The 21,049-nt window shown below is 46.7% G+C and overlaps 1 protein-coding gene and 1 long non-coding RNA gene across 10 annotated transcripts in view; both read right to left on the reverse strand.

Annotated features, from left to right (window-relative positions):
• Positions 1–26: 26 nt before the first annotated feature.
• ANAPC15 (anaphase promoting complex subunit 15) lies at positions 27–3,251 on the reverse strand. 8 transcript variants are annotated; one of them, XM_027115617.1, is made up of 6 exons: positions 3,097–3,225; positions 1,850–1,934; positions 1,583–1,712; positions 1,005–1,064; positions 544–681; positions 27–377 (listed from the first exon to the last, which is right to left on the reverse strand). In XM_027115617.1, the coding sequence occupies exons 3-6, from the start codon at positions 1,700–1,702 to the stop codon at positions 330–332; spliced, it is 366 nt and encodes a 121-aa protein (XP_026971418.1). In that variant the 5' UTR covers positions 1,703–1,712; positions 1,850–1,934; positions 3,097–3,225; the 3' UTR covers positions 27–329. The 8 variants fall into 8 exon arrangements, with proteins under 8 accessions (XP_026971418.1, XP_026971419.1, XP_026971416.1 ...); XM_027115618.1 differs by having other exon boundaries at positions 1,583–1,707; positions 3,097–3,221; XM_027115615.1 differs by having other exon boundaries at positions 27–389; positions 1,583–1,707; positions 3,097–3,221.
• A 3,356-nt stretch (positions 3,252–6,607) lies between these two features.
• Positions 6,608–21,049, reverse strand: part of LOC113625116 (uncharacterized) — a 53,804-nt gene continuing 39,362 nt past the window's right edge. The window contains exons 3-4 of one of the 2 annotated variants that reach the window (XR_003434565.1): positions 15,507–15,617; positions 6,608–7,282 (exon numbers count right to left, since the gene is read on the reverse strand). This is a non-coding gene — a long non-coding RNA (uncharacterized LOC113625116). The remainder of the gene's footprint in view (positions 7,283–15,506; positions 15,618–21,049) is intronic. The other variant, XR_003434566.1, reaches the window with a different exon arrangement.

The raw sequence follows: 21,049 nt of genomic DNA on the forward strand, positions 1-21,049 counted from the left end.
CCCCACCAAGAAATAGGGAATAGATGTGGGGAAAAAAATCAGTCCTGTGTCTTTATTAAAGAGAGTTAGAAAGAGACTAGATCTGGCAACCAAGGGATGAGGTGCTGGCCAGAAAGGTGGGGTGGGCTCAGGCTCTGCGGATTCAAGGGCAGACTGATGGCCTGGGAGGGGCCAAGGATACCAGGTGCTGGCAGCAGCTAAGGAGGTGCCCGAGGGTGAGCTTTCAGGCACCGGGGCAGGGGGGGTTGGGTGATCAGCTGGGTCTGCAGGGGCTCCAGGATAGGTTGGGCGGGCCTGGAGTCTTTCCGAGACCACCCTGCCTTGTCTACCTAGATCATCCACTGGTCCTGATCCTGCTCGTTGCCTTCCATGTCCACCTGGAGAGGAGGCTGGGTGTGGGTGGGGAGGGGCCTCAGCCACCCAGCCAGCCCCAGTCCCAGATCCTGCCCCTGGCTGGATCCAGGGTTTCTGTACCCGCTGGCTGCCAGTGAGGTCAGGGGTAGGGGCCCAGGAGCAGAGGCCCTGCCCCACACCCCTGCCTACCTCATTGACCTCTCCATCGTCAGGTGACTCATTGTAGTCATTCATCTCATCCATGTCCTGCATGTCCTCATCATCCTCCGAGTCCTCTTCACTGTCCTCGTCGTCGTCTTCATCTTCCTCTTCCTCGTCATCATAGTGCTGGTGAGGCAGGGAAGAGCCTGTAGCCTCTACAGGTCTGCCTGGGCCAGTTCAAGGACTGGCCCACTTGGAGCCTCTCTCTGGGGACAACGAATGAGCTCCATTCCCCAGTCCTGTCCCACTTTAATCTAGCAGGCTGGTGCACGTTCTGCAGGACCTTAGTGCTGAGCCCAGTGCCCTCCCCCTCTATGTCCTCTTTTCTGTCCTCCACCCAGAGCTGAGGACCACGACTGCTCTGGAGTCAGAGGCCAGACCTTCCGAATTAGAGCAGAGCCTTGGTCCACCTGGGCCCCACAGAGGCCCCACCTGCTGGAGCCACTCACCTCTGAGGCCGGCTTGCCAATAGGTACCAGGTTGTTGTCTTTCTCTGCAATGCTCTGGAGCTGTGGCCACAGGGGGAGAAGAGCAAGGCCAGGGCCCAAGCAGGGCAGTCAGGGGCATGGCACTCACCTGCCCTGCCCCCAGGAAGACCCCCAAGTGTGAAGGAGAAGCTTCCTTCCAGCTCTCTGGAAGATTCGATCCCTTTCTCTCCTGTCATCTGCCACTTACTTATGAACTTGATCCAACTATGTAAACTCTCTGGTCCTTGGTTTCCTCATAAGCTTATGGTGAGGATGAAGTGAGACTATCAGCCTAGAACATGACATCTGCTAGGTCCTCAATAAACAGTCAAAATTATTATTTTCTATGCTTTAGGGAAAAGAGCCTGGGCTCCAACCTGGCCTAGAGCTCCCACGGTCCCCTGGCAAATTAGGGTAACACAAAAGTGAGAACCTAGGCCCCCAGCTCAGGACAAAAAGCTCCCCCAGGGCAGGTCTCCAGAGTAGGTCTGGGTCAACGCCAGTGAAGGGGGGCGGGGCACCTGACTGAAGCTCCACCGCTGTGCTATGTCCTCACTCACCCAGGCCTGATGCTGCTGTTCTTGCTGCTGCAGCTCTGTCTCCTCCACACAGGGTCGATCCAGATTAAACCACAGTGTCTCAGTCACACGGGGGAAGAGTGAGGGAAACAACGTGGACATGGCTCCTAGACTGAGGAAAAGCGTCAGGTGAATCCAGCTTTCAGATGTGTTTGGTTTTAGTTTGTATTTGGTTACATTTTGATTTGGGGATTGGGTAGTGTGGAAGGTAGCAGGAAAGTACCCCTTCCCTGTGGGAATCAGACAGACCTGGGTTTGAGTCCTGGCTCCACCGCTTACTAGCTGTTTGACCTTGGCCAAGTCACTTAACCTCTCTGAGCCTCAGTTTCCTCATCTGTAAAACGGGGACAGTAACAATTATGCCACCCTCATAGTTATTCTGATAATTGAGTAATTTACTTTATGGGTAAGTAAAGCTGTTTGTAAGCTGTTCAAGGAGGGAAGAGAATGGAAGCCAAATGTAGAGAGAGGAAACCAGAATGCAGACTGGCCTTACAAAATTAAAGACAGCAGGACTCTACTGAAACTCTCTCCACCTCCTCCAAACACTGAGACCTACTTTCAGCTCCTCCATGCCGCCCACACCATACCCACCCAGTGTCAGAAATTTTGGACCCTGACCACCTCTATCATGAACCACAGCCAAACTGGGGGGCAGGGAGGGGAAGTGTTATCACGTGCACGTATGGCTCAGTAACATTCTAAAGGTATGAGCAGATGAAAGACTGGATGAACTAACATGTAAGAGAACAAGTATATTCAGCTGAGATTCAGCAGCTGAGGGAGCTGAACGGGAGGTCCCAGAGAATCTGAATTAAAACCTTTCAGCTCACAGGAAAACTGAGGCCCAGCGACAGGCAACGACTGGCTCTAGGTGCCACGGTGAGTTGGGCATAGAACTCTCGCGGGGAAGAGATCCAGGCCGGGCACTAGAGGTGAGCAGGAGAAAAGGATCTACGTCTAATTCTGCTCTCGCCCTAATGCACTTGACCAATCCGGGGCCAGCCGCTGCCCTTCCGTGGAGCTCAGCTGCCCGGCGCGTTTAAGAGGCACAACAGAACCCTCTCTCAAGTCCCATAAGCACTGAAGGGCCAGAGGCCGCGGCTCCGAAAGCCCAACCCCTCACCGCAAAGCCACCGCCCATTCTCGGCTTATTATGATAATGACCGTGGAGTTGACCAACAGGAAGAAGGCATGGGCGGGATCCAGGCAGGTATTTGGGGTTGCTACCGAGAAAGGAGCGGGGCCTGGATAAGGCCAATTAACTGCAAGAACTGCTGGGTGACAGGAAGTGACACCAATGAGTGACGGACCTTGTGCGACGGGGTGGGGCTTAGTTTCGAGGAAGCGGCCAATGAGCTGGAACTCTTTTAATGTTAAAGGGAGTGTGAACAGGCAGCTCCTGAGGAGGCGGGTCAAGGGAATGAGGTTTCTCTGGGGAAGGGAGGAAAGAAGGGGCAAAGAGACAGCAACAGCAGCCTGTCTTATGTACTTACCGCGCCGGGAGTCGGCAGGCGGCGGCGACCCGGAAGCACTTTATTCTCCCTGAGCGGAAGAATCCATCGGAACCTGGGACAAACCAAACGCATGCGTCCTTGGTCTTCTTTTGTTTCCCGCTCCCGCCCACCGGACTGGAAGTGACGTTACACACGTTAGTCACGTGTTGGGTGGAAATTTGGCGCGCCTGCTCTATTGGCCCCGCCTTGAGTCTCAGCCAATCGGCCTCTCCAGCCTGGACCCGCCCCAACGGCCCCATTTAGCCCCGCCTTTCTGTCCCCAGGCGGTATTTGCTTGCCAATCCCTGTTGAAAAACACCTGGCGGCAACCAGCGTTAGTACTAGGACTGTTTGTCTTGCTGCGTCCCAGGAAAATTAGTCTGCTTCTACCCCAGAATCGCTGGGTGATTTTACGCCTCGCCCCTCCTGTTTGTCTCGTCTCCCCCTCAGTTTCCCGTTTGGGTGCATACATTCATTTATGTATTCCTTCGACAGAAATATTTGAGTCCCTACTATATTCCATATTCCAGGCCCTGCTAGAAGCTGGGGCTAAATCTAGGAACACGGTCCCTGCCCTCAAAGACCTCACAGACCAGTGGGGAAGCCAGACTCCGTAGACCTGCAGTGGACTCACTGGTCTCTTAAGACTGCCTTTCCAGTTCTGCATTCCAGATTTTGTAAGGGCTTGATTACCCAATCTCAGGCGCAGCATTCTGCTGCTGGGAAATTCAGCTGCCCTCTCCAGGACTGGGCTAAATAAGCTTAGCTGTCAGCCTTGTCACATCCCTCTCCCACTCCTTTGCTGATGCCTCCGTTTTACTAACCTCTGACTCAGCTTCCCTTTCAGAGATCCTTATGCCTTCTGGCGACGTAAGTCCTTCAAACCCAACCCCCATTAAGCTCCATCACTCACCAGCCCCTTTCAAGGCCAGCAGTCATCCATAGTTCCCCTCCTGCCCTGACCAAATGTGTGACCTTTAACAAATCCCTTTTCCATGTCTGGGCTCAGTTTCCTTTTCAACCAGCATCATAATCTCTGCCCAGCCTTCTTCGCATCTTGGACTGATGTGAGGATTTCATGAGATAACATATTTAAGAGGTAGTGTACTGTGCATATCGACTGTCATTGTTGACAAGCAGCTCTGGGTGTTATAAAGTTTTTCATTAGAGTAAAATTTGCCCCTTGGAAATGTCCACCTTTTTCTTTCATTCATTCAAGCAATATCTACTGAGTACCTTACATATGCCTGCCACTATTCTAAGTAATGGATACACAACAGTGAACAAAACAGACCAAAAAAAAAACCAAATCATGAGGAGACTCATGGTGCTTCCATTTTAATGAGAGATAAATAAAGAAGATAGGTAAATAAAATATATAGTTTTAAGACTGCAGTAAATATTGAGGAGAAAAAATAAGTCAGAGAAGTGGAAATAAAATGTTGGTAGGGGAGACGTTTCCTTTCAGTTAGGGGGCCAAGGAAGACCTTACTGGGAAGGTGACCTTTGAGTAAAAGATCTGAAGAAAAAAGAAAGGGGGCACTATTCTGATATTTAGGGAAGAACATCAGGAAGGAACAAGTGCAAAGGGCCTGGAATGGCTGGAGCATAGTGTTCTGTGGGGAGAATGGGAGAAGATGAGGATAGAGGTAGGAGCCAGAGAGTACAGCTTCGCAGATCACAATAAGGACTTTGGTTTTACCCCATTTACCCCATGTTGAGGATCCCGTGAAGGGTTATGAGCAGAGGATCCACACAATCTGATTTAGATTTTAACAGAGTTACTCTGGCTGTTTTATGAAGAAAAATTCAGTGGGGTCAGTGGCAGAAGCAGGGAGACCAGTTGGAAAGACAAGGGAGGTGCTGGTTTTGGGGGGAAATATCTGGAGCTCATTTTTGAGTGTGTTGGCTTTGAGATGTCCATTAGAGTGGGGTTGTTGAGGGAGCAGGAGGGCATATAGGTCTGAAGGTCAAGGGAGAGATCAAGACTGGAAATATCAGTTTGAGAGTCATCAGCACATGGATGGTGTTTAAAGCCATGAGAGAGGATGAGCCCACCAAAGGAGTGAGTGTAGATGGAAAATCATTTCCTTCAAAATTCAGAATTTGAGAAAACTAGGAGAAGCAGCAAACTAATGAGAAGGAGGGCCAAGAAGATAAGCAGAAAGCCAGGTAAGTTGGGTGGTATCCTGGAAGCCAAGTAAAAAAGGGGTATCAGGAAGGAGGTAGTGCTGCACTACAGTGGAGTTCTGTATAAAACTGTTTCTCTTTGTTTCCTCAGCAGACCATGAGCTCCTTGAGGGCAGAGACTGAGTGGTTTCTAAGTCCCCAGAACCCACCCTTGACTTCTCCCTTCTCCATCCCTTATCTGCTCCTTCAGTGTCCCCAGCAGTCACTCCCTCTGGTTCTTTTAGTTACAGGATCCCTACGTCCGGCATCCTTTGCCTCCATCCTTCCTGACAGCTCTGGCCTGATGGAAATCCCCCAGTAACCTAGAGTTTCTTACCTAGATCCTCAGCCAGGTTCAACAAGCCATGGTGAGCTGCCCTGGTGGTGCAGTGGTTAAGAATCTGCCTGCCGATGCAGCAGACACGGGTTCGAGCCCTGGTCCGGGAAGATCCCACATGCTGCAGAGCAACTAAGTCCGTGCGCCACAACTACTGAGCCTGCGCTCTAGAGCCCGCAAGCCACAACTACTGAGCCCTCATGCCACAACTACTGAAGCCCGCGCACCTAGAGCCCGTGCTCCATGACAAGAGAAGCCACTGCAATGAGAAGCCCACGCACCACAACGAAGTGTAGCCCCTGCTCACCGCAACTAGAGAAAAGCCTGAGCACAGCAACGAAGACCCAATGCAGCCAAAAATAAAATAAATTAATTTAAAAAAAAAAGCCATGGTGATAGGAGAAGGGGAAAAGGAAGAGGGATAAGTGGAAATTTGGGGTGATACCCTATTTTTGGCTCAGGCAACTGAGTCAGTGATGGTGCCACATTCATTATCCACCATTTATCCTTACCAAGTGCTTGAGTTTTTTTTTTCCTTTCATTTCAAGGATAATAAACTAAGACTCTGAGGGAATTTCCTGGTGGTCCAGTGGTAGGACTCCATGCTTTCACTGCCGAGGGCACGGGTTCAATCCCTGGTTGGGGAACTAAGATCCTGCAAGCTGCGTGGAATGGCCAAATAAATAAAGACTCATATTCCTTAAAAATATAAAATTTAAAAAGGTTAAAAATTTGCTTCATATTCCTTCATCTGTTCCACTATTTGGTCGACATTTATTGAGTGCCAATTGAGTGCCAGACACCTTGATAGGCCCTGGGGACAGAGAGATGAAGCAGAAATAATCCCTATCCTAGAGGAGAATACAGTCTAGTGAGGACTAAGACAGTTATAGACAATTATAGAAGAGGGTAGTAAATATTAAAATCAGTGTATACAGAGAGTGTTATAAGAACACAGAGGAAAGAGAGAGGAATGGATTCTGGATAAACTGAGTCTAGACTTTGTTTGAAGGAAGGAAACATTTATTTGAACGGGCCTTGAGGGATGAGTAGGGGTTTACCTAGTAGACAAGTGGGAGAAGGGGATGCACAAAAAGGCGTATTGCATACAAAGGCACGGAGTTAAAAGCAGATGATGTATTTGGAGAACACTGAGACTCTTTTTGGGCAGAACTAAGTGTCTCGGGGTAGAGAGAGAGATGAGAAGGAACGTTAGGGGGACTCTGATGGGGTAGGGCTTTGGTGGCCCTGAGATAGAGTGGATGTGATGAGAGCCAGGCATCCTGGGACTTACCTTGGCTCTATTACTGACTTTCTGGAGACCCGAGGCAGGTCCCTCCCGCTCTCCCAGCTTTCCATTTTCTCTAACATAATATCCCAACCATGTCTCCAGCTCTGGTGTGAATCCCTGGAAGGCACTTCCCTGACCTGGCCCCTTCTGTCCTGAGATGTCACCTGCTTCCTCGTTGTGTTTTACCCAAGCCAGGGCCTGGGCTGAAAGCAGAAGGCAGGATGGGGATTTCCCAAGTCAGAAATAAATCCAAAGCCCGTAGGCTGGAGAGAGAAATCCATGGCTCTGTGCAGAGAATTCTCCAGGATCCAGGAAGGTTTAGACCTGAGTGATGTGAATTCAATGCCAGTGAGGGCTGCTTCCATGGTCCTTGAGGAGTATGGCTGGCCCTGGTAGGGGACAGAGGGAAACGTCAGTCACCATCTCTTACGTATACCGAAGGATATTTGGTCTCCAAAGAGCTTTCACACTTGTCATTTCCTCTTATCCTCACCCCAGTCCTGGAAACCCTGCTCCCAGTTAGCCTATGAGGAACGTGAGGCTCTGGAAAGTGAAGTGGCTTGTCCGAGCTGAAGCTACAACTTAAGAAGGTCAATCTTGCATTCACTCCACAAAGCTTTCTTATGAGCCAGTCTGTGCTTGGTGATGGGGGACCCACAGGGGAATCAGATCTGAGTCCTCATCCCCTGGAAGCCCCCAGTCTAGTTTGGGAGGCCTCAAGCAAATCATTAGGCCCTTGAGGGCAGGTCTCTGATTCATCTCTATTTCCTTAGCACACAGCACAGTGCCTGGCACAGAGTAGCCACTCAAGAAATGTAAAAGATGGGCTTTTCTTCCCTTCAATCTAATGGAACTGAATTCATTAGACGTGTGTTCGTGTGACAATTGCTACACTAGAGACAGATTCTGAGAAGAGTGGGGGCAGTGAGCAGAGGGTAACATGTGGGTGTGGAGGTGGGGAGGGATCCTCAGGGAGATGAGACTTTGAAGGAGGAGAAGTCAGGAGAGGACAGTCTAGACAAGAGGGGGCTGCAAGTGCAAAAGGGGCCTGAAAGAGTGTGGTGTGCCTGGGGCATGGCCATGCTTGCGGCCCTCCTTGTGGCCATCCTGGTGATGGGCACAATGAGAGGAGACAGGATGAAAAAATGGTGCCCTTGTTACCAAGTCCAAGCTTGTACCGCTCACTGCATGACAGGCCAATAAATCGAGATATGAGTTGTTGGGATAAGGGATAGTGACTTTATTTGGAAAGCCAGCAGACCGACAAGATGGTGGACTAGTGTCCCAAAGAACCATCTTACCTGAGTTAGAATTCAGGCTTCTTTTATACTAAAAGGGGAGCAGGTGTGGCTTGGTGTAGGAATCCTTTGTTCTTGCAGCTGTCCGTGTAGGTGTGGTCACAGTATTCCCATATAACTTCAACAAGACAAATGTTATCCTCTGTTCTGCACCTTTTAGTCTCTACATGAATGGAATGACACCTTAAAGGGTCCGAGCCTTGAGAACGGGCTATCCTGTATATTTCAGGTTATAGGCAACATTCTTTTACAAAAGGGGCAAAGCCAGCATAACTCAGTACAGGCAACAGCACAAAGGTCAGTGCTAAAGGAATTCAATATGGAGTCAGGTTTGTTATTCTCTGTTATACCCTGTCCTCAAAGGATGACACATACCCTTGGAGAAGGACGAGGAGACATTGAGAAGGGCTTCCTTGAGCAGGAGAGACTTCAGCTGTACCTTGAACCATGCTTCAGAGTTAAAGAGTGAGAAAGGAGGAAAAAAGAAACCTTCCTGGTGGGAGGGGACTCCCTGAGCAGGCACTGGGGTGTGTGGTGAATGAGGAGACTGCTTGGCAGGAGAGCATGGCAGGCCTGTGGAGATGCTGTGAGGAGCTGGAGAGCCCCACTGGGTGGGCTGGCTGAGGGAGTATACTTTTGCTTGGGGTACAAGATTCCTCTACCTCAGGGTCATTGTAATGGAGCAAATGGGCTCGTTGCCTGCTGCCCAACGGAAAGACCAAATAGCAGGCAACGGTTGTGTGCAGAGAGAAAAGACTTTATTGCAGCCAAACTAGGAGACAGGAGGCACTGTGCAGATGTGTCTGCTCATGGGTTTCTGAGTGGGATATTTATCTTGGAAACAGGAAGTCGGGGGGGGGGGCTTGGAAATGATTGGTGGAAAGTGCATGTAAGTTTAAGGAGTTTTCTGCTCAGGCAGGCCTGACTGCTTTTCCTGTCTCTTCCTGGGTGGCATGTGCAAATTGTGTGTATGTGTGTGTGTGGGGGGGTGTCCATATGTAACATGTAGTGGATTTTTTTTTTTGGTCCTGCCACTGCACTGCTTGTGGCATTCTAGTTCCCCAGTCAGGGATAGAACCTGGGGCCCCCTGCAGTGGACGCATGGAGTCCTAACCACTGCACCACCAGGAAATTCCCCATGCGGTGGATTTAAAGTTCACTATCAGTCATCATTGTAGTCCTTCAATGCACCTCCCATCCTGATGCTCAGTTGGAGAGACTTCAGCAAGTTGTATCCATATCTGTAGTTTCCCTGATACTCTGAAAAAAAACCAAAAGGAAAAACAAAAAAACAAAAAAAAACTTCTGTTCTTGATGTATTATTTTGTTTCTACTTTACGGGCCTTGTAAATTACATGGCACATTTCAACTCAACACGTCATTTATTTTCTGGTTAGCAAACAGTCACTGAGGTCTCTCCTGGGCCTGACTCTGAGTTTAGGATGGATGAATGAGTTATAAGTGATTGCTGCGGATTCTCTTCCAAGTCCCTAGAAAGCCGGCCCCAGGAGGGGTGCTGTAACAGGGAAAAATAAACTTGACTCCATACTCCATATTAGATCTGTTTCTTTTACTTTAACCTTTTTTTTTTTTTTTAATTTATTTTTTTGTGTGGTACACGGGCCTCTCACTGCTGTGGCCTCTCCCGCTGCGCTCAGCGGCCATGGCTCACGGGCCCAGCCGCTCCGCGGCACGTGGGATCCTCCCGGACCGGGGCACGAACCCGTGTCCCCTGCATCGGCAGGTGGACTCTCAACCACTGTGCCACCAGGGAAGCCCTACTTTAACCTTTTATTCTATTGCTTTTGCTTTGTGTTAAGAATGTTGCCTTAAATATACAATGGAGAAAAGACAGTCTTTTCAACAAGTGGTGCTGGGAAAACTGGACAGCTACATGTAAAAGAATGAAATTAGAACATTCTCTAACACCATACACAAAATAAACTCAAAATGGATCAAAGACCTAAATGGGCGCTACGTCACCACGTCCGGCGTAATCGTCACCGCGTCTTGCGCCCGGAGCGTCCCTGCTTCCTGTGCCTGTCTCCACGCCTGCAGACGCCCCTTGCCTACTCACGCACTTCCCCAGCCCGCACGCACACGCTGTCCTGCCCAACACACGCGCTTTCTCTGTCGCCCCCGCGTTACCTGGGTCTTCAGCCGCCAATACAGATCCACTGCGACCCTCAGGTCACCTGAAGCCCATCAAGCCTGTCAGATTCACCCTTGATTTAAACATAATACTAATAACTGTAATTTAAGTTTACAGAGCACTTTCAAAGTAGCCTTTCACTTAAGACAGTGACTCCTGCTCCCGAAACAGCATATATGCAGTAAATATTTGTGGTATAAATGGATAAAAAAAAAAGAAAAAAAAAAAAAAAGACCTAAATGTAAGGCCGTACACTATAAAACTCTTAGAGGAAAACAGAGAGAGAACACTCTTTGACATAAATAGCAGCAATATCTTTTTTGATCCACCTCCTAGAGTAATGGAAATAAAAACAAAAATAAACAAATAGATCTAATTAAACTTCAACGCTTCTGCACAGCAACAGAAACCATAAAAAAAAAAAAAAGAAAAGACAACCCACAGAATGGGAGAAAATATCTGCAAATGAAGCGACCGACAAGGGCTTAATCTCTAAAATATACAAACAGCTCAAGCAGCTCTATGTCAAAAAGACAAACAACACACTCAAAAAATGGGCAGAAGATCTAAATAGACATTTCTCCAAAGACTACAGATGGCCAAAAATCACATGAAAAGATGCTCAACATCACTAATTATCAGAGAAATGCAAATCAAAACTATAATGAGGTATCACTGCATACCAGCCAGAATGGCCATTATCAAAAAGTCTACAAACAATAAATACTGGAGAGGGTGTGGAGAAAAGGGAACCCTCCTACACTATTGGTGGGCATGTAAATTGGTAAACCACGATGGAGAACAGTATGGAGGTTCCTTAAAAAACTAAAGATAGAACAACCATATGATCCAGCAATCCCACTCCTGGGCATATATCCAGAGAAAACCATAATCTGAAAAGATACATGCACCCCAATGTTCACAGCAGCACTATTTACAATAGCCAAGACATGGAAGCAACCTAAATGTCCATCAACAGAGGAATGGATAAAGAAGATGTGGTACATATATACAATGGAATATTACTCAGCCATCAAAAAGAATGAAATAATGCCATCTGCAGCAACAATGGATGGACCTAAAGATGACCATACTAAGTGAAGTAAGTCAGGCAGAGAAAGACAAATATCATATGATATTACTCATATGTGGAATCTAATTTTTAAAATAATACAAATGAACTTATTTACAAAACAGAAACAGACTTACAAATATTGAAAACAAATTTATGGTTACCAAAAGAGAAATGTGGCATGGAGGACCTTGGGATGAACATACACACACTACTATGTATAAGACAGATAACCAACAAGTACCTACTACGCAGCACAGGGAACTCTATTCAACATTCTGTGATAACCTATATGAGAAAAGAATCTAAAAAAGAATGAATATATGTATATGTATAACTGAATCACTTTACTGTACAGCAGAAACTAACAGAACACTGTAAATCAAGTATACGCCAATAAAATTAAAATAAAAAATAAAAATAAATAAAAGGTGAGAGTATATGTAAAATCTAAAAAGAAATTTAAAAAAAAAGACTAAGATCCCACAAGCCACGCAGTGCAGCCAAAAAAAAAAAAAAAAAAGAAGAAGAAGAAAAAACCTGAACTCATCGATAGAAAGAACAGACTGGTGGTAGTCAGAGGCAGGGGGTGAGGGGTGAGTAAAATGGGTGAAGATGGTCAAAAGGTACAGACTTCCACTTATAAGATAAACAAATCATGAGGATTTAATGTATTCACAGCATTACATAGTGACTACAGTTAATAATACTGTATTGGGGACTTCCTGGTGGCGCAGTGGTTAAGAATCCACCTGCCAATGCAGGGGACATGGGTTCGAGCCCTGGTCCAGGAAGATCCCACGTGCCACGGAGCAACTAAGCCCGTGTGCCACAACTACTGAGCCTGCGCTCTAGAGACTGCGAGCCACAACTACTGAGCCTGTGAGCCACAACTACTGAAGCCTGCGTGCCTAGAGCCCGTGCTCCGCAACAAGAGAAGCCACCCAATGAGAAGCCTGCGCATCGCAACGAAGAGTAGCCCCCGCTCGCCACAACTAGAGAAAGCCCGCACGCAGCAACGAAGACCCAACGCAGCCAAAACTAAAATAACTTAAAAAAAAAAAAGTGGCATGGTGGTTGCAGGCGTAATAGAGAAGAACAAATCTGACTCCACATTAGATCTGTTTCTTTTACTTTAACCTTTTGTATTCTATTGCTTTTGCTTTGAGTTAAGAATGTTGTCTATTGTGTGGGCGGGGAGGGATAAATTGGGAGATTAGTGTTGATATATACACAGCTCTATATATAAAACAGATAAGTAATAAGAACCTACTGTATAGCACAGGGAACTCTACTCAATACTCTGTAATGACCTATATGGGAAAAGAATAAAAAAAAAGAGCAGATATATGTATATGTATAACTGATTCACTTTGCTGTACAGCAGAAGCTAACACAACATTGTAAATCAACTATATTCCAATAAAAATTAATTTAAAAAAAAAGGGCTTCCCTGGTGGCGCAGTGGTTGAGAGTCCGCCTGCCGATGCAGGGGACACGGGTTTGTGCCCCGGTCCGGGAGGATCCCACATGCCGCGGAGTGGCTGGGCCCGTGAGCCATGGCCCCTGAGCCTGCGCGTCCAGAGCCTGTGCTCCGCAGTGGGAGAGGCCACAACAGTGAGAGGCCCACGTACGGCGGGGGGGGGGGGGGGGGGGGGAAGGTCCCCTATAGTTTGAAAAATACATGATAGTCCATTCTCAAGGCTCTGACCTTTAAAGGTATAACACTTTTCCCTTCATATAGAGATAAAAAGTTGCAGAACAGAGAATAATATTTGTCTTGTTGGAGGTTTACAGGAACATCATGACCTGACTGACCTATGTAGACAGATGCAAGAACAAAGGATTCCTAGTCTCTGGACGTCATGACTGTTCACTAGTGGCTCCGCAGCACTGAGCACAGTGGCCAGGCATCAGCTGATATTCAATAAATATTTGTTGAATGAACGAATGAGAGACCAAAATACTGGACACGTGTGGTATCTGTACTGTTCAGGGAAGGGCAGAGGACTTGGATCTGGGATCTAGCTCATTGATTCCTCATTGTGTGCTCTGACCTTGGCCAAGACACTTCACCTCTGAACCTCAGTTTCTCTATGTGTAAAGTAGGGGCTGTCTGCCCCACAGGGTTCTTGTCAAGGTCAAATGAAATACATGTGATAAGGGTCCAGTTACTGTCCCAGGGAGCTGCACAGTGACCCAGAAGCTTTGGCCGAAGCATACAGGAAGCAAGGAGGCTTCGACTGAGACATCTGGACTAACAAGGTTCTAATCCAGTTCCAAGTCCACCATCAGTCCCCAGGTGACCTTGGATCTGTATTAGTTTCTTATGGCTGCTATAACAAACTACCGAAAACTTTGTGGCTGAAAACAACATGGATTTATTCTCTTACAGTTCTGGAGGTCAGAAGTCTAAAATCAAGGTTTCAACAGGACTGCATTCCTTCTGAAGGCTTCAGGAAAGATCCATTTCCATGTCTTTTCCAGCCTCCAGAGACCACCTGTATGCCTGTGCTGTGGGCCCCTTCCTCGTATCACTCCAACCTCTTACTTCCACCCTTATAACTTCTACTGGACTCTCTGATCTCCTGCCTTCCTCTTATAAGGATCCTTGTGATGATATCGGCCCATTCAGATAATCCAGAATAATCTCCCTATCTCAAGATCTGTACCTTAATCACATCTGCAAAGTCCCTTTTGCCATACAAAGTAACATTCACAGGTTCTGGGGATTAGGACATGGGCACTAGTACCATCCTTCTCCCACTTGGGCATCAATCTCTTCTTCAGAAGATAATAGCCTCAGTCTGCCCTGCCCTCCCTCCCTCCAGCCTCCCCCTGGAGGAGGGCTCTCATGGAGCCAGGAGTGTTGGATGGAGACCAGGGAGTGAGTTCCAGACTGCTTCACCACCCCAGCTCACAAATTGCCCCAATCTTGTCACGGGTAGTTACAGCCCCAGGACCTAACTGCCCCCTAACCTGTGCTCTGCCCTTCCCTTCCATTTCCTGGGCTTTTCCAGGCAGGCCAGCCTCCTCCCACCCCAATGACAACCAACCTTTCACAAAAAAACACCCTTTATTACTAAATTGCAAACATTTACTGTCTCACACTATCCCTGCCTGCACCCCCTACCCTGCACTCCAGGAACCTTAATCCAAATATTTCTCCCACATCCAATCCTCACTCACAGCCCCTTATGGAAGTCACACTTCATTTTACATTTCTATTTTACAGGTGGAGATATTGAGGCTCTACCCCTTCCTCCTCACTCCAGCTCCCGGATCTCCTCTGCCACTGTCCTTTCTGCTCTCAGCCTCCAGGGCCAGGGCAGTTTCACCAAGATGCACTGAATCCAAACTGGTGACAGTCTCAAATTAATCAGAGGGGCCCCAGCGATCATCCCAGCCCCTACTTGGCATTCACCATTCATTTAGACTACAAATATTTCCTGAGCACTGACTAGATACTTGGTACTGTTTTGGCAACGGAGCACACAGGGGTGAGGATGGCAACCATATTCGAGAGAAGGTGGTCAGGAAAAGGTTCGCTAATAAGCAGACATTTAAACAGATTTCCAAAGGAAGGAGGCAGAGAGCAATATGGAAGTGGCGGAATATTCCAGGCTGGAATCAGCATCACTTCCAGCAGCTGCTACCCAGATTTCCTGCTGCAGTACCAGCCAGCACCTTTCCCATCTTCTGTCTCAGAAAATGGTGCCAACATCTCCCAGTCCATAAGCCAGAAACCTGAGACTCATTTTTGTCCCTGACCTCTCCCTCTCTCCCTACACCCCAAAAGTCCCCAGGCCCTAGAGATTTTATTCACTAAGTATCTCATGAATCCACTACTTCCCTCAATTCCAAAATTCTTTTTTCCCCATCCCCCTCCAGCCCTACTCCACTCATAGCCTTCCTCATCTCAGCAAATGGCCACACACTCTTCCGATTTCTCAGCCCAAGAACCCTTGGAGTCATCCTAATTCCTCCCTTTCTCCCACCCAGTATCCAATCCATCAGCAAATCTCATTAGCACTCCCTTCAAACTACATCCAGATTCCCACCCTTTCACCACCCCCTCTGCCACCGCTTACCCCCTGCTTCAAGTCATGGTTGCCTTGAGCTTGTGCTGTTCAAAATAGACCTTCATGTTCTTTGCTTGCTTTCCCTTGTCCCTAGAATCTGTTCCTAGATCAGATGCTGAACTGAAAAAAAAAAAAAAAGTTTCCATTGCATTCAGAGTAAAATCCCAAATTCGTACCCAGTCTGACTAATGCGGCCTTCTAGATTCTGGTCCAGACCACACACTCCTATACCGTGTGCCCTGCTCCCTGCTCACCAGTCCCACTGGCTTCCTTGCTGTTTGTTCTTAGAAGGCACTGAGTATATTCCTGCCTCAGGGCCTTTGGACTTACTGTTCCCTCTGACTGGAATACTTCTCCCTTGTAGTATAAACTGACTGTTAGGTTCTTTTTTTTGTAATGAAAGTGCCTGTCTTAAGCTTTGATTACTGAGGCAGCCACATCAAAGGATATCTTGAATGAACAAATCACTAGATAAAGAGTCAGGCTGCCTCCTGGAACTAAGGCTCCTTTGTTTTAGAGGTATTGGTTGATCTCAGTAACTGACCATTTGGGCCACTTGTTTTTTTTTTTAACATCATTATTGGAGTATAATTGCTTTACAATGGTGTGTTAGTTTCTGCTTTATAACAAAGTGAATCAGTTATACATATACATATGTCCCCATATCTCTTCCCTCTTGCTTCTCCCTCCCTCCCACCCTCCCTATACCATCCCTCTAGGTGGTCACAAAGCACTGAGCTGATTTCCCTGTGCTATGTGGCTGCTTCCCAGTAGCTATCTAGTTTATGTTTGGTAGTGTATATATGTCCATGCCACTCTCTCAGTTTGTCACAGCTTACCCTTCCCCCTCCCCATATCCTCAAGTCCATTCTCTAGTAGGTCTGTGTCTTTACTCCCGTCTTACCCCTAGGTTCTTCATGACATTTTTTTTTTTAGATTCCATATATATGTGTTAGCATACAGTATTTGTCTTTCTCTTTCTGACTTCACTCTGTATGACAGACTCTAGGTCCATCCACCTCACTACAAATAATTCAATTTCGTTTCTTTTTACGGCTGGGCCACTTGTTTTTTCCCTTCCCATACTTTAAATTCCTGCTCATATGTTTTTTTTTTGTTTTTTTAATACATTTATTTATTTATTTATGGATGTGTTGGGTCTTCGTTGCTGCGCGCGGGCTTTCTCTAGTTGCAGCAAACGGGGCCTACTTTTCGTCGTGGTGCACCGGCTTCTCATTGTGGTGGCTTCTCTTGTTGCGGAGCATGGGCTGTAGGTGCGCGGGCTTCAGTAATTGTGGCACGCAGGCTCAGTAGTTGTGGCGCACGGGCCTAGTCGCTCCGTGACATGTGGGATTTTCCTGGACCAGGGCTCGAACCCTTGTCCCCTGCGTTGGCAGGCGGATTCTTAACCACTGTGCCTCCAGGGAAGCCCATCAAATATTTTAAATTCATCAATGAAGAGAGACTGAAACCCTAGGTCCCCACCCTCAACGCCAATAAAAGCAGAACCCCAAGCCCACACATTCTTTCTTCCTCTCTCTATGGCAACCTTGCTCTATGGCCACAGGTACGCTGTGTAATTTCCGGGTCCTGTAAATGAACCTTTATTCTTTCAAAGTTTCCTGATGCTTATTGCTGCAAGATATCTTGCAATCATAATAAGAACTTTAAGGGCCAGTCCAGCCATAACATTGCTTTTTGACAGGCAGAGACAGGCACAAAACAATTGGCATAGTGGGCAGGATTGCATGATTGCCCTTGCAATTAAACAAGGGGAATGCCCTTTTTACCTGTAACTTGCTTACTAACCACCTAACTCGGGTGGGTAACACCATCTGAGGAAGGAGCACCCCTTGCTGGGGGCCTGTTGCGCTACGGTGTGCTTTCACATGATTCTCAGTGGTGTGTTGCCTGTGGTATCCAACCCAAAAGGTCACAGCTGCCATAATAATCCAAGGATCTGCCCAGAGTGGTGTGATAAAGACTAAATGGTCTAATGAGAAGAGTAGGCCACTAATTATAAAGGGCGTAATTGACTATTGCCTAAGGGTCCTCCATGCCTCAAGGCCAAGGAGAGCTAAGGAGCCTTGAATTGCAAGGCTATTGTCACTACTCAAGGAGAGGCTAAAGGTATGAGAAAAACATTCCCTTAGGGGAAGAGGATAGGAGATCTCTTACTGCTACCACTGTCAGTAGGTTGTGCTATGTAGGACTATGTGTCCTAACCAAGAAGAATGAAATAGCCTTGCAGCCAGAAACCAGTGGCAACACCAGAGGGAAAATATGACAGAGGCTTACAGTCTCTGTGTCACCACTTCACTCACTACTTGGTCCCCTGAACTGATGGAATATTATGGATCCAATCCCTGGTGTGATGTTGCAACTGAGCAGGACCCTGTGGGGCTCCTGGGCATGGAAGCCTTTCTGTCCCCCGTTTCTTATTTGTAGGGAACAGACTCCAGCATCCATGACCTTCCCTGAGTTCCAAAAGGGAGATTCAAACAGTGGCTAATCAAGGGAGAAGCAGCCAAGAAGCCACCTGAGGCGAGATTAAAGGGACCAGAGAAACTCATCAAGATTAGGAGACAGTGGTTAAGCGCAGTGGTTAAGGATCCGCCTGCCAATGCAGGGGACACAGGTTGGAGCCCTGGTCCAGGAAGACCCCACTCGCCGCAGAGCAACTAAGCCCATGCGCCACAACTACTGAGCCTGCACTCTAGATCCCGCGAGCCACAAGTACTGAGCCTGCGCTCTAGAGCCCGCAAGCCACAACTACTGAAGCCCGTGCACCTAGAGCCCGTGCTCCGCAACAAGAGAAGCCACTGCAATGAGAAGCCAGCGCACCGCAACAAAGAGTAGCCCCCTCTCACTGCAACTAGAGAAAGCCATGTGCAGCAACAAAGATCCAACTCAGCCAAAAATAAAACAAACAAAAAAAGATTGAGACCACCTGAGATGAGATTAAAGGAGTGCAGGCTCTGCACCCACCCTAATCTTATCAGCAACTCCACACTTGAACGGTTGCTATAAAACTCCTCATCAAATCCTCCCGGGTTAGGGACATACAGTTTTTCAGGGCAGGAGCCCACTGTGTACTCTTTGCCTGGCAAAGCAATAAAGCTATTCTTTTCTACTTCCTTTAAAACTGTTGTCTCTGAGAGATTTGATTTGGCACAGGTGCACAGAGGCTGACCTTTTGGCATCAGTGTTACTAAAAAAATTAATAGACAAATATAAATGTCCTAAACATCTGGTGCCAGTGTCTCCTAAGAACCCTGATGGGGTACACCAGCTCCTTGACAAATGCAAAACCCCACAGATGCTTCCTGGGTGTTATTTATTTATTTGAATATTTATTTATTTATTTGGCTGTGCTGGGTCTTAGTTGTGGCATGCGGGATCTTTTAGTTGCAGCATGCAGGATCTTTAGTTGCAGGCATGTGGGATCTAGTTCCCTGACCAGGGATCGAACCCAGGCCCCCTGAATTGGGAGCGTGGCGTTTTAACCGCTGGACCACCAGGGAAGTGCCTCCTGGGTGTTATTTAAAGCCATGCATACCAACATGCCAAAACTCTGGAATTACACTCCAGGGGCCTGGGGGCTTTTCCCAAAGACTATATGCATATCTCCCGTTAGTGGAGGCAGACCCAATCCTGGCGAGGTCTCTTGGGATACCCCGTGGAAAGGAAAGCAGCCACCCACAAAGAGGGCTCACAGTGACATCATCCAAAAATTTCTGGTAACAGCACATAAGATTAAGGTAACAGGATAAAAACAGGAAGTGGAAACTGAGATCAAAAACTGTACCTTAACTGAAATTAAAATATTATTTAAAGATTTTATGCATGGGGAAAGAGAGAGGGAAACTAATTGGCTATTGTGGATTTCTTGGATTTTCTTGTTTGGTTGGAACAAGACAGTCTCTGAATTGATATTTACAGCTGCCAAAATGTGTCAACTGGCTGGTATCTCTAAAGACACTAAAAGCCGTAACTTTCTTAAAGATTCATTTGAGCTCATTTCCTCTGAGATATTACAGATCCCGAGGCCCCTGGACTTTCCCCTGTATGGGGCAGAATTAGAAGTATGAGTCATGGGTGTCCCTGCCCCCAAGGGAAAAGGTGACAAGGTTACCAATCTCTTGTGAGGAGCAAGAGGGAAATGGGAAGGCAAAGGCCCTTAGAGCCACTGATATTCGTACCAGGGGACTTCCTCTCCTCACTTGGATGTTTAGTGCCTGGCAGCATGACCATTCTTCCATCACAGTGACTACTGGTAAGGCTCACAATGAATGGAAAACATTAAGATGAAGCCCGTCTCCTGCTGCGCAAAATTGGCATGGTTCAATAGGTTTATCATTTCTGTGACCACAGTGATCCAATATCACTGTGCCAGTGACCCAATACACTATGCCAATCACCACAGTGATCCACCCCTTTTCATTTTCAACCCTGAAAAAGCCCACTCTGACCTGGAGTCCAGAGGATTATTTTTAGAAGGTACTCCCCTAATTACAGGGCAGCACTACCACATTTTATTGGGACTGCCAAAACCATCCAAAAGGCACTAAAACTCCAAGAAGAAAACTTAGATTCTTTCTCTGTCCCTTGAAGATGTAAATCTTAAAATGTCTTTGAAATATAAACACCCCAGGAAATTACTTGTCAAGGACAAATACAAATCTTAAAAGTCTTCTCCACAAATATTAGTAAGAAGCTTTAGCCATTGGAGCAGGTAACCTTAAATTGTTCCATCTGCCAACTTGGATTCAACTGTTATTATAAACTAATGAGTTTTATATTGTTGTATGTGATTCATAGCTAACATTTTGGAACAGAAGCTATAGAGTGTCTGTGTCTGTCTGCCCATTTATGTATATCTATGCATGCACGTTATATATATGTGATTTTTTTCTTTCTCTACCTCTGGATGGAAATGCTAAAATTAATTTCTAAAAGAGATCTTATTTAATTGGTTTAAAAATAAATAGTTATCAATTAAGTATTCCTAAAACTCAGAAATACAGTAACTAACTCAAATGTTTTTTGAGTTCACATGATCCGGGGTAATCGCTGGTAAATAAAAACTGGTTAAATTAAAATAGGTATGTCTTTAGAGTTACCAGCATTAAATAAAATGCAGACTGGGACCTCCCTGGTGGTCCAGTGGTTAAGACTCCACACTTCCACTGCAGGGCGTGCGGGTTCGATCCCTGGTTGGGGAACTAAGATCCCACATGACACGTGGCCAATAAATAAATAAATAAATAAATAAAATGCAGATAAACAACTTTTATTCTCCCTGGGCTTACTAGTCAAATAAATTCATGTTATCTCCATTACAAAATTTGTCAGCAAGAAAGGTAGTTTTGGATGATGGCTGACTTGTGTCTAATGAACTTTTTGTGGGTAGTCTAAACATAATTGTTGGGAGATAGATAATGTAAGTGGGATAAGAGTTTTTAGGGGAACTTTACTGCAATAATTATGTGTTATGGTATGTCTACTTAAGAATAGTTTCCCAAATCTTTGGTAACTCCCACCCTGAAAAT

Source organism: Aethalodelphis obliquidens, unplaced genomic scaffold (assembly GCF_003676395.1).
Source record: "Aethalodelphis obliquidens isolate GAN/ISIS:26980383/991018 unplaced genomic scaffold, ASM367639v1 scaffold14, whole genome shotgun sequence".
NCBI classification, from domain to species: domain Eukaryota; kingdom Metazoa; phylum Chordata; class Mammalia; order Artiodactyla; family Delphinidae; genus Aethalodelphis; species Aethalodelphis obliquidens.